The sequence below is a fragment of the Nansenia antarctica genome (genome assembly GCF_963989245.1).
Source record: "Nansenia antarctica genome assembly, chromosome: 17".
Taxonomy (NCBI): domain Eukaryota; kingdom Metazoa; phylum Chordata; class Actinopteri; order Argentiniformes; family Microstomatidae; genus Nansenia; species Nansenia antarctica.
This window is the reverse complement of record NC_137687.1, coordinates 1,000,756-1,013,897: the sequence shown is the minus strand read 5'-3', so window position 1 is coordinate 1,013,897 and position 13,142 is coordinate 1,000,756. Positions and strand designations below refer to the sequence as shown.

Here is a 13,142-nt window from a genome sequence, read left to right as displayed (position 1 = left end):
CCCTAACCCCAACAGAGTGAGACAGAGAGACCCCCTAACCCCAACAGAGTGAGACAGAGAGAGACCCCCTAACCCCAACAGAGTGAGACAGAGAGAGACCCCCTAACCCCAACAGAGTGAGACAGAGAGACCCCCCTAACCCCAACAGAGTGAGTCAGAGAGAGACCCTCTAACCCCAACAGAGTGAGACAGAGAGAGACCCCCTAACCCCAACAGAGTGAGACAGAGAGAGACCCCCTAACCCCAACAGAGTGAGACAGAGAGACCCTCTAACCCCAACAGAGTGAGACAGAGAGAGACCCCCTAACCCCAACAGAGTGAGACAGAGAGACCCCCTAACCCCAACAGAGTGAGACAGAGAGACCCCCTAACCCCAACAGAGTGAGACAGAGAGAGACCCCCTAACCCCAACAGAGTGAGACAGAGAGAGACCCCCTAACCCCAACAGAGTGAGACAGAGAGAGACCCCCTAACCCCAACAGAGTGAGACAGAGAGAGACCCCCTAACCCCAACAGAGTGAGACAGAGAGAGACCCCCTAACCCCAACAGAGTGAGACAGAGAGAGACCCCTCTAACCCCAACAGAGTGAGACAGAGAGACCCCCTAACCCCAACAGAGTGAGACAGAGAGAGACCCCCTAACCCCAACAGAGTGAGTCAGAGAGAGACCCTCTAACCCCAACAGAGTGAGACAGAGAGAGACCCCCTAACCCCAACAGAGTGAGACAGAGAGAGACCCCCTAACCCCAACAGAGTGAGATAGAGAGACCCCCTAACCCCAACAGAGTGAGACAGAGAGAGACCCCCTAACCCCAACAGAGTGAGACAGAGAGACCCCCTAACCCCAACAGAGTGAGACAGAGAGACCCCCTAACCCCAACAGAGTGAGACAGAGAGAGACCCCCTAACCCCAACAGAGTGAGACAGAGAGAGACCCCCTAACCCCTAACAGAGTGAGACAGAGAGAGACCCCTCTAACCCCAACAGAGTGAGACAGAGAGAGACCCCCTAACCCCAACAGAGTGAGACAGAGAGACCCCCCTAACCCCAACAGAGTGAGATAGAGAGAGACCCCCTAACCCCAACAGAGTGAGACAGAGAGAGACCCCCTAACCCCAACAGAGTGAGATAGAGAGACCCCCTAACCCCAACAGAGTGAGACAGAGAGAGACCCCCTAACCCCAACAGAGTGAGACAGAGAGAGACCCCCTAACCCTAACAGAGTGAGACAGAGAGAGACCCCCTAACCCCAACAGAGTGAGACAGAGAGAGACCCTCTAACCCCAACAGAGTAACTTAGAGAGACCCCCTAACCCCAACAGAGTGAGACAGAGAGACCCCCTAACCCCAACAGAGTGAGACAGAGAGACCCCCTAACCCCAACAGAGTGAGACAGAGAGAGACCCCCCTAACCCCAACAGAGTGAGACAGAGAGAGACCCCCCTAACCCCAACAGAGTGAGTCAGAGAGACCCCCTAACCCCAACAGAGTAACTTAGAGAGACCCCCTAACCCCAACAGAGTGAGACAGAGAGACCCCCTAACCCCAACAGAGTGAGACAGAGAGAGACCCCCTAACCCCAACAGAGTGAGACAGAGAGAGACCCCCTAACCCCAACAGAGTGAGACAGAGAGAGACCCTCTAACCCCAACAGAGTGAGACAGAGAGAGACCCCCTAACCCCAACAGAGTGAGACAGAGAGAGACCCCCCTAACCCCAACAGAGTGAGACAGAGAGACCCCCTAACCCCAACAGAGTGAGACAGAGAGAGACCCCCTAACCCCAACAGAGTGAGACAGAGAGAGACCCCCCTAACCCCAACAGAGTGAGACAGAGAGACCCCCCTAACCCCCAACAGAGTGAGACAGAGAGAGACCCTCTAACCCCAACAGAGTGAGACAGAGAGACCCCCTAACCCCTAACAGAGTGAGACAGAGAGACCCCCCTAACCCCAACAGAGTGAGACAGAGAGACCCCCTAACCCCAACAGAGTGAGACAGAGAGAGACCCCCTAACCCCTAACAGAGTGAGACAGAGAGAGACCCCCTAACCCCAACAGAGTGAGACAGAGAGACCCCCTAACCCCAACAGAGTGAGTCAGAGAGAGACCCCCTAACCCCAACAGAGTGAGACAGAGAGAGACCCCCCTAACCCCAACAGAGTGAGACAGAGAGACCCCCTAACCCCAACAGAGTGAGACAGAGAGAGACCCCCTAACCCCAACAGAGTGAGACAGAGAGAGACCCCCCTAACCCCTAACAGAGTGAGACAGAGAGAGACCCCCTAACCCCAACAGAGTGAGACAGAGAGAGACCCCCCTAACCCCAACAGAGTGAGACAGAGAGACCCTCTAACCCCAACAGAGTGAGTCAGAGAGAGACCCCCTAACCCCAACAGAGTGAGACAGAGAGAGACCCTCTAACCCCAACAGAGTGAGACAGAGAGACCCTCTAACCCCAACAGAGTGAGTCAGAGAGAGACCCCCTAACCCCAACAGAGTGAGACAGAGAGAGACCCCCTAACCCCAACAGAGTGAGACAGAGAGACCCCCTAACCCCAACAGAGTGAGACAGAGAGAGACCCCCTAACCCCAACAGAGTGAGACAGAGAGACCCCCTAACCCCAACAGAGTGAGACAGAGAGAGACCCCCTAACCCCAACAGAGTGAGACAGAGAGACCCTCTAACCCCTAACAGAGTGAGACAGAGAGACCCCCTAACCCCAACAGAGTGAGACAGAGAGAGACCCCCTAACCCCTAACAGAGTGAGACAGAGAGACCCCCTAACCCCAACAGAGTGAGACAGAGAGAGACCCCCTAACCCCAACAGAGTGAGACAGAGAGACCCCCTAACCCCTAACAGAGTGAGACAGAGAGACCCCCTAACCCCAACAGAGTGAGACAGAGAGACCCCCTAACCCCAACAGAGTGAGACAGAGAGAGACCCCCTAACCCCAACAGAGTGAGACAGAGAGACCCCCTAACCCCAACAGAGTGAGACAGAGAGAGACCCCCTAACCCTAACAGAGTGAGTCAGAGAGAGACCCCCCTAACCCCAACAGAGTGAGACAGAGAGAGACCCCCTAACCCCAACAGAGTGAGACAGAGAGAGACCCCCTAACCCCAACAGAGTGTGACAGAGAGAGACCCCCTAACCCCAACAGAGTGAGACAGAGAGACCCTCTAACCCCAACAGAGTGAGACAGAGAGACCCCCTAACCCCAACAGAGTGAGACAGAGAGAGACCCCCTAACCCCAACAGAGTGAGACAGAGAGAGACCCCCTAACCCCAACAGAGTGAGACAGAGAGAGACCCCCTAACCCCAACAGAGTGAGACAGAGAGAGACCCTCTAACCCCAACAGAGTGAGACAGAGAGAGACCCCCTAACCCCCAACAGAGTGAGTCAGAGAGAGACCCCCTAACCCCAACAGAGTGAGACAGAGAGACCCCCTAACCCCAACAGAGTGAGACAGAGAGAGACCCCCTAACCCCAACAGAGTGAGACAGAGAGACCCCCTAACCCCAACAGAGTGAGACAGAGAGACCCCCTAACCCCAACAGAGTGAGACAGAGAGAGACCCCCTAACCCCAACAGAGTGAGACAGAGAGACCCTCTAACCCCAACAGAGTGAGACAGAGAGAGACCCCCCTAACCCCAACAGAGTGAGACAGAGAGAGACCCCCTAACCCCAACAGAGTGAGACAGAGAGAGACCCCCCTAACCCCAACAGAGTGAGACAGAGAGACCCTCTAACCCCAACAGAGTGAGACAGAGAGAGACCCCCTAACCCCAACAGAGTGAGACAGAGAGACCCCCCTAACCCCAACAGAGTGAGACAGAGAGACCCCCCTAACCCCAACAGAGTGAGACAGAGAGACCCCCCTAACCCCAACAGAGTGAGACAGAGAGACCCTCTAACCCCAACAGAGTGAGACAGAGAGAGACCCCCTAACCCCAACAGAGTGAGACAGAGAGAGACCCCCCTAACCCCAACAGAGTGAGACAGAGAGAGACCCCCTAACCCCAACAGAGTGAGACAGAGAGAGACCCCCCTAACCCCAACAGAGTGAGACAGAGAGAGACCCCCTAACCCCAACAGAGTGAGACAGAGAGAGACCCCCTAACCCCAACAGAGTGAGACAGAGAGAGACCCCCTAACCCCAACAGAGTGAGACAGAGAGACCCCCTAACCCCAACAGAGTGAGACAGAGAGAGACCCCCTAACCCCTAACAGAGTGAGACAGAGAGAGACCCCCTAACCCCAACAGAGTGAGACAGAGAGACCCCCTAACCCCAACAGAGTGAGACAGAGAGAGACCCCCTAACCCCAACAGAGTGAGACAGAGAGAGACCCCCTAACCCCAACAGAGTGAGACAGAGAGACCCCCTAACCCCAACAGAGTGAGACAGAGAGAGACCCCCCTAACCCCAACAGAGTGAGACAGAGAGAGACCCCCTAACCCCAACAGAGTGAGACAGAGAGACCCCCTAACCCCAACAGAGTGAGACAGAGAGACCCCCTAACCCCAACAGAGTGAGACAGAGAGACCCCCTAACCCCAACAGAGTGAGACAGAGAGACCCCCTAACCCCAACAGAGTGAGACAGAGAGACCCCTAACCCCAACAGAGTGAGACAGAGAGACCCCCCTAACCCCAACAGAGTGAGACAGAGAGACCCCCCTAACCCCAACAGAGTGAGACAGAGAGACCCCCTAACCCCAACAGAGTGAGACAGAGAGACCCCCTAACCCCTAACAGAGTGAGACAGAGAGACCCCCCTAACCCCAACAGAGTGAGACAGAGAGAGACCCCCCTAACCCCAACAGAGTGAGACAGAGAGACCCCCTAACCCCAACAGAGTGAGACAGAGAGAGACCCCCTAACCCCAACAGAGTGAGACAGAGAGAGACCCCCTAACCCCAACAGAGTGAGACAGAGAGACCCCCTAACCCCAACAGAGTGAGACAGAGAGAGACCCCCTAACCCCAACAGAGTGAGACAGAGAGACCCCCTAACCCCTAACAGAGTGAGACAGAGAGAGACCCCCTAACCCCAACAGAGTGAGACAGAGAGAGACCCCCTAACCCCAACAGAGTGAGACAGAGAGACCCCCTAACCCCAACAGAGTGAGACAGAGAGAGACCCCCTAACCCCAACAGAGTGAGACAGAGAGAGACCCCCTAACCCCAACAGAGTGAGACAGAGAGAGACCCCCCTAACCCCAACAGAGTGAGACAGAGAGAGACCCCCCTAACCCCAACAGAGTGAGACAGAGAGAGACCCCCTAACCCCAACAGAGTGAGACAGAGAGACCCCCTAACCCCAACAGAGTGAGACAGAGAGACCCCCTAACCCCAACAGAGTGAGACAGAGAGAGACCCCCTAACCCCAACAGAGTGAGACAGAGAGAGACCCCCTAACCCCAACAGAGTGAGACAGAGAGAGACCCCCTAACCCCAACAGAGTGAGACAGAGAGAGACCCCTCTAACCCCAACAGAGTGAGACAGAGAGACCCCCTAACCCCAACAGAGTGAGACAGAGAGAGACCCCCCTAACCCCAACAGAGTGAGACAGAGAGACCCCCTAACCCCAACAGAGTGAGACAGAGAGAGACCCCCCTAACCCCAACAGAGTGAGACAGAGAGAGACCCCCTAACCCCAACAGAGTGAGATAGAGAGACCCCCCTAACCCCAACAGAGTGAGACAGAGAGAGACCCCCTAACCCCAACAGAGTGAGACAGAGAGAGACCCCCTAACCCCAACAGGGTGAGACAGAGAGAGACCCCCTAACCCCAACAGAGTGAGACAGAGAGAGACCCCCTAACCCCAACAGAGTGAGACAGAGAGACCCCCCTAACCCCAACAGAGTGAGACAGAGAGAGACCCCCTAACCCCAACAGAGTGAGACAGAGAGAGACCCCCTAACCCCAACAGAGTGAGACAGAGAGAGACCCCCTAACCCCAACAGAGTGAGAGAGAGAGAGACCCCCTAACCCCAACAGAGTGAGACAGAGAGAGACCCTCTAACCCCAACAGAGTGAGTCAGAGAGACCCCCTAACCCCAACAGAGTGAGACAGAGAGAGACCCCCTAACCCCAACAGAGTGAGACAGAGAGAGACCCCCTAACCCCAACAGAGTGAGACAGAGAGACCCCCTAACCCCAACAGAGTGAGACAGAGAGAGACCCCCTAACCCCAACAGAGTGAGACAGAGAGAGACCCCCTAACCCCTAACAGAGTGAGACAGAGAGACCCTCTAACCCCAACAGAGTGAGACAGAGAGACCCCCCTAACCCCAACAGAGTGAGACAGAGAGACCCCCTAACCCCAACAGAGTGAGATAGAGAGAGACCCCCTAACCCCAACAGAGTGAGACAGAGAGAGACCCTCTAACCCCAACAGAGTGAGACAGAGAGAGACCCCCTAACCCCAACAGAGTGAGACAGAGAGAGACCCCTCTAACCCCAACAGAGTGAGACAGAGAGAGACCCCCCTAACCCCAACAGAGTGAGATAGAGAGAGACCCCCTAACCCCAACAGAGTGAGACAGAGAGACCCCCTAACCCCAACAGAGTGAGACAGAGAGAGACCCCCTAACCCCAACAGAGTGAGACAGAGAGAGACCCCCTAACCCCAACAGAGTGAGACAGAGAGAGACCCCCTAACCCCAACAGAGTGAGACAGAGAGACCCCCCTAACCCCAACAGAGTGAGACAGAGAGACCCCCTAACCCTAACAGAGTGAGACAGAGAGAGACCCCCTAACCCTAACAGAGTGAGACAGAGAGAGACCCCCCTAACCCCAACAGAGTGAGATAGAGAGAGACCCCCTAACCCCAACAGAGTGAGACAGAGAGACCCCCTAACCCCAACAGAGTGAGACAGAGAGAGACCCCCTAACCCCAACAGAGTGAGTCAGAGAGAGACCCTCTAACCCCAACAGAGTGAGACAGAGAGAGACCCTCTAACCCCAACAGAGTGTGACAGAGAGACCCCCCTAACCCCAACAGAGTGAGTCAGAGAGAGACCCCCTAACCCCAACAGAGTGAGACAGAGAGACCCCCTAACCCCAACAGAGTGAGACAGAGAGAGACCCCCTAACCCCAACAGAGTGAGACAGAGAGACCCCCTAACCCCAACAGAGTGAGACAGAGAGAGACCCCCTAACCCCAACAGAGTGAGACAGAGAGAGACCCCCTAACCCCAACAGAGTGAGACAGAGAGACCCCCTAACCCCAACAGAGTGAGACAGAGAGACCCTCTAACCCCAACAGAGTGAGACAGAGAGAGACCCCCTAACCCCAACAGAGTGAGAGAGAGAGAGACCCCCTAACCCCAACAGAGTGAGACAGAGAGACCCCCTAACCCCAACAGAGTGAGTCAGAGAGACCCCCTAACCCCAACAGAGTGAGACAGAGAGAGACCCTAACCCCAACAGAGTGAGACAGAGAGAGACCCCCTAACCCCAACAGAGTGAGATAGAGAGACCCCCTAACCCCAACAGAGTGAGACAGAGAGAGACCCCCTAACCCCCAACAGAGTGAGACAGAGAGAGACCCCCTAACCCCAACAGAGTGAGACAGAGAGAGACCCCCTAACCCCAACAGAGTGAGACAGAGAGACCCCCTAACCCCAACAGAGTGAGACAGAGAGAGACCCCCCTAACCCCAACAGAGTGAGACAGAGAGAGACCCCCTAACCCCAACAGAGTGAGACAGAGAGAGACCCCCTAACCCCAACAGAGTGAGACAGAGAGAGACCCCCTAACCCCAACAGAGTGAGACAGAGAGAGACCCCCTAACCCCAACAGAGTGAGACAGAGAGACCCCCTAACCCCAACAGAGTGAGACAGAGAGAGACCCCCTAACCCCAACAGAGTGAGACAGAGAGAGACCCCCTAACCCCAACAGAGTGAGACAGAGAGAGACCCCCTAACCCCAACAGAGTGAGACAGAGAGACCCCCTAACCCTAACAGAGTGAGACAGAGAGACCCCCTAACCCCAACAGAGTGAGACAGAGAGAGACCCCCTAACCCCAACAGAGTGAGACAGAGAGAGACCCCCTAACCCCAACAGAGTGAGACAGAGAGAGACCCCCTAACCCCAACAGAGTGAGACAGAGAGAGACCCCCCTAACCCCAACAGAGTGAGACAGAGAGAGACCCCCTAACCCCAACAGAGTGAGACAGAGAGAGACCCCCTAACCCCAACAGAGTGAGACAGAGAGACCCTCTAACCCCAACAGAGTGAGACAGAGAGACCCCCTAACCCCTAACAGAGTGAGACAGAGAGAGACCCCCTAACCCCAACAGAGTGAGACAGAGAGAGACCCCCTAACCCCAACAGAGTGAGACAGAGAGAGACCCCCTAACCCCTAACAGAGTGAGACAGAGAGAGACCCCCTAACCCCAACAGAGTGAGACAGAGAGAGACCCCCTAACCCCAACAGAGTGAGTCAGAGAGACCCCCTAACCCCAACAGAGTGAGACAGAGAGACCCCCTAACCCTAACAGAGTGAGACAGAGAGAGACCCCCTAACCCCAACAGAGTGAGACAGAGAGAGACCCCCTAACCCCGACAGAGTGAGACAGAGAGACCCCCCTAACCCCAACAGAGTGAGACAGAGAGAGACCCCCTAACCCCAACAGAGTGAGTCAGAGAGACCCCCTAACCCCAACAGAGTGAGACAGAGAGAGACCCCCTAACCCCAACAGAGTGAGACAGAGAGAGACCCCCTAACCCCAACAGAGTGAGACAGAGAGAGACCCCCTAACCCCAACAGAGTGAGACAGAGAGAGACCCCCTAACCCCAACAGAGTGAGACAGAGAGAGACCCCCTAACCCCAACAGAGTGAGACAGAGAGAGACCCCCCTAACCCCAACAGAGTGAGACAGAGAGACCCCCTAACCCCAACAGAGTGAGACAGAGAGACCCCCTAACCCCAACAGAGTGAGACAGAGAGACCCCCTAACCCCAACAGAGTGAGACAGAGAGACCCCCTAACCCCAACAGAGTGAGACAGAGAGAGACCCCCTAACCCCAACAGAGTGAGACAGAGAGAGACCCCCTAACCCCAACAGAGTGAGACAGAGAGACCCCCTAACCCCAACAGAGTGAGACAGAGAGACCCCCCTAACCCCAACAGAGTGAGACAGAGAGACCCCCTAACCCCAACAGAGTGAGTCAGAGAGACCCCCTAACCCCAACAGAGTAACTTAGAGAGACCCCCTGCAGTACCTCTGCGGACCCCCTAGGGGTCGCGGACCCCTGGTTGAAGACCACTGACTTAGAGAGACCCCCTAACCCTAACCTCTAAAACCAACAGTAACATAGAGACCCCCTTACCCTAAGCCTGAGCCCTAAAACCAACAGTAATTTAGAGAGACCCTCTAACCCTAACCTCTAAAAGCAACACAGTAACTTAGAGATCCCCTAACCTCTAAAACCAACACAGTAACTTAGAGATCCCCTAACCTCTAAAACCAACACAGTAACTTAGAGATCCCCTAACCCTAGCCTCTAAAACCAACACAGTAACTTAGAGATCCTCTAACCCTAACCTCTAAAACCAACACAGTAACTTAGAGAGACCCTCTAACCCTAACCTCTAAAAGCAACACAGTAACTTAGAGAGACCCTCTAACCCTAACCTCTAAAACCAACACAGTAACTTAGAGACCCCCTAACCCTAACCTCTAAAACCAACACAGTAACTTAGAGATCCCCTAACCTCTAAAAGCAACACAGTAACTTAGAGATCCCCTAACCTCTAAAACCAACACAGTAACTTAGAGATCCCCTAACCTCTAAAACCAACACAGTAACTTAGAGATCCCCTAACCCTAGCCTCTAAAACCAACACAGTAACTTAGAGATCCTCTAACCCTAACCTCTAAAACCAACACAGTAACTTAGAGAGACCCTCTAACCCTAACCTCTAAAAGCAACACAGTAACTTAGAGAGACCCTCTAACCCTAACCTCTAAAACCAACACAGTAACTTAGAGATCCCCTAACCCTAACCTCTAAAACCAACACAGTAACTTAGAGAGACCCTAACCTCTAAAAGCAACAGACCTTTAGCACATCGACATGTTTCATATTCTTATGACATTGCGCGCTGCAAATTGATATTGTCTGACTGATTGTTGCGTTGTTGAGATGTCTTCCGTAAATGTGACAGCAGCTGGTGAAAGTGGATACAAGTCGGCAACCAATAAAAAACATTTCAGACTTTTATTCCGAAAATGTTTAATGAATTTCGATGTTGCAAATTATTGCAATGCGAAGGATTCAGTGAGTAATATCCCCACTACTACCTGGTTAGTGTAGAATCCAGTGCATTGCAGTGGTTTGGCTTGACTAGCGAGTGTGTCCTTGATTTTCAACAACGTCGACAACGTCAGAATAAAAGTCAGAACATTTGGTGGGTCGCTGACTTGTTCCCGCTTTGATTGATTTGATTGATTGAGAATGTTTATTTTGGTCCCCTATACAATTCACAATACAGATATAAGAAAATGTACATAGTCACAATTTATAACATCAGGGCCAAAAAGGTGTAGGCTGAAGCCGTGGCTTATTGCGCCTACCCTGCTTTCACCAGCTGCTGTCACATATTGTGTAGATGACCGTTGTGTGTGTGTGTGTGTGTGTGTGTGTGTGTGTGTGTGTGTGTTTGTGTAGATGACCGTTGACATTTGATTTCTATCATCTGACATATTTCTTCAGGGTATCCACGGTGTCTTGAAAAGTATTAAAAGTTGATAAATCAATTTGGGATAAATCAAGACCCTTGATGAGTATTAAAACGCCTTATCACGATTTTATGAGGTCTTGAATTTTGTAGGTATTTTTCTGAATTAGACTCTGTCCAAAGATGAACCGGACATTCTGTTGTATGATAGTGGTCTAGTCTGTTGCAAACTAAAACTGTTAAGTTAAAGGTGTGTCACTGATGTAAACGGTTACAGCTCGAAGTGGCGGTGAGGTCTGGAAAAATATTGACACAGTCTTTAAAAAGTCTTAGAAAGGTATTGAAATTAACCTCCAGATTCCTGTATATACCCTGAGTAGGTAACATAGACACGGCTGTTCTAGTGTCAACTGTCACTTAGATCCAACTGTCACTTAGATCCAACTGTCACCTTCAAATTAACCTCAAGATTCCTGTATATACCCTGATCTTGTGTGTGTGTGTGTGTGCCTGTGTGTGTGTGTGCGTGTGTGTGTGTGTCTCAGAGGAAGGCCTGCTGTACCGGGCTCGCTACTTCGGGGACTCTGAGCTGTACCAGCGGGCCCAGAGGATGGGAACGCCCAGCTGCTCCAGACTGTCTGAGATCCACGGATAGACCCACCTGACACACAGGTAAGATCAGATAGACCCACCTGACACACAGGAAGACCACCTGACACACAGGTAAGATCACCTGACACACAGGTAAGACCACCTGACACACAGGTAAGATCACCTGACACACAGGTAAGACCAGATAGACCCACCTGACACACAGGTAAGATCACCTGACACACAGGTAAGATCAGATAGAACCACCTGACACACAGGTAAGACCACCTGACACACAGGTAAGATCAGATAGAACCACCTGACACACAGGTAAGACCACCTGACACACAGGTAAGACCACCTGACACACAGGTAAGATCAGGTCCTGGTACACGGATAGACAGCCCTGACACACAGGTAAGGGTGAGCTCATACAGTTAGCATCATTATTGTTTTATTTCAATAACTACTGTTGGATTTTTGTTTATGCTGTATGTAAAGCACTTTGAATTGCCCCTTGTTGTATGAAATGTGCTCTACAAATAACCTGGCCTTTTTTTTTTTTTTTTTTTTTTAGCTTTATTTTACCAGGAAGTCACATTGAGGTTAAAACCTCTTTTACAAGAGAGACCTGGCCAAGACAGGGTCAAAATAGTAGCTTAAAAAACAGTTCAAATAACAAGACAGGACATAAGACAGTGGCAACAATACAATAGACAAACAATGGTAGGGGTATTTACAAGGTGATTAAAACATTGAGAAGTCTAACCAAAGCAGGTACATCGAGCGGTGACCACATCCTTTAATCTACGCTTGAAGATACTTATGGAAATAAGGGCCTCTAATTTAAAAGTAGCCTTGCCTCGTAGACGACAGTAACAACATGTCATTTGTTCATTCCTCTCTTTTTCCTCAGATTATTTGGTACTTGAATTAAATGAGAGGAAATGGATACGTAAATGCTCCGTTGACGCCCACACAAACTGGAGCCCAAGAAGAAGAAGAAGCCGCAATCCAAGAGAATCTGAGATGCCTTACTCCCTGTGGGCTGCAGACTGCATCATGTTCCTGTGGACTGACTTCCTGTAGAACAGTCCTGACTTCCTGTGTAGAAAAAACGGACAAGGCAACAACAGCTGGAGGACGTCTAGTCGCTGTCACGGTCTCCTGACGATGACAGTTATTGTTTTTGAATGGTATACATACACCGAAGCTGCTGAAATAAAGCCGTTTTTAAAAAGAGTTTTCATCCATATTTTGAGGAACCTAAAGGCCTTCTCTTAGACATCTGAGCCAATTTTTTTTTTATAGTTTCTACCTGTATATATGTTGTCCTTTTAACAGTGCAGGGCTAGATGGAGTTTATCAATCTAACGTCATTAATGAGATCGTTTCATGTACCCTGTGGATTTGCTTGTAGCCTGTTGGATTATTGAATATGATTGCACAAAGAATATAAATCTGTATTTATTAAATTTAAAACCCTCTAACAATCTGTGTGGAATGTGTTTCTTTTTTTATATATACATATATCTGAATTATGTTTTATTGTTTAGCATGATTGTCCGAATGTTTGCGATGTTTTGTGCGAAATATTGTGTTTTGAAAATGTAATGTTGTTTTTTATGGGTCGTAAAAAAAAAAAAAATGTAGGTTTAGAAGAAGGTGATAGAAGAAGATGTCTTTCCTTCTATCACAGAGACTGCCAGTGGCCCCGGGCCTGAGCTGGATTACTCTTCCTGCTACGACTGGTGGATTGATGATTCACTTAATTAATTTAATTTTAATTAATTTAATTTTGCCATTTATTCACTTGCTTAGTCAAATGTATTGATTGTAAGTCGCTTTGG

General features: G+C 51.3%; 1 protein-coding gene across 1 annotated transcript in view; it reads left to right on the top strand.

The window, feature by feature from the left end:
- The window catches only part of dnajb12a (DnaJ heat shock protein family (Hsp40) member B12a), a 19,302-nt gene extending 6,529 nt beyond the window's left edge, over positions 1–12,773 (top strand). Inside the window, exons 8-9 of the mRNA XM_080547668.1 lie at positions 11,247–11,373; positions 12,209–12,773. Coding sequence (XP_080403794.1) covers positions 11,247–11,356 — 110 coding nt within the window. The 3' untranslated portion in view covers positions 11,357–11,373; positions 12,209–12,773. The remainder of the gene's footprint in view (positions 1–11,246; positions 11,374–12,208) is intronic.
- Positions 12,774–13,142: the final 369 nt, after the last annotated feature.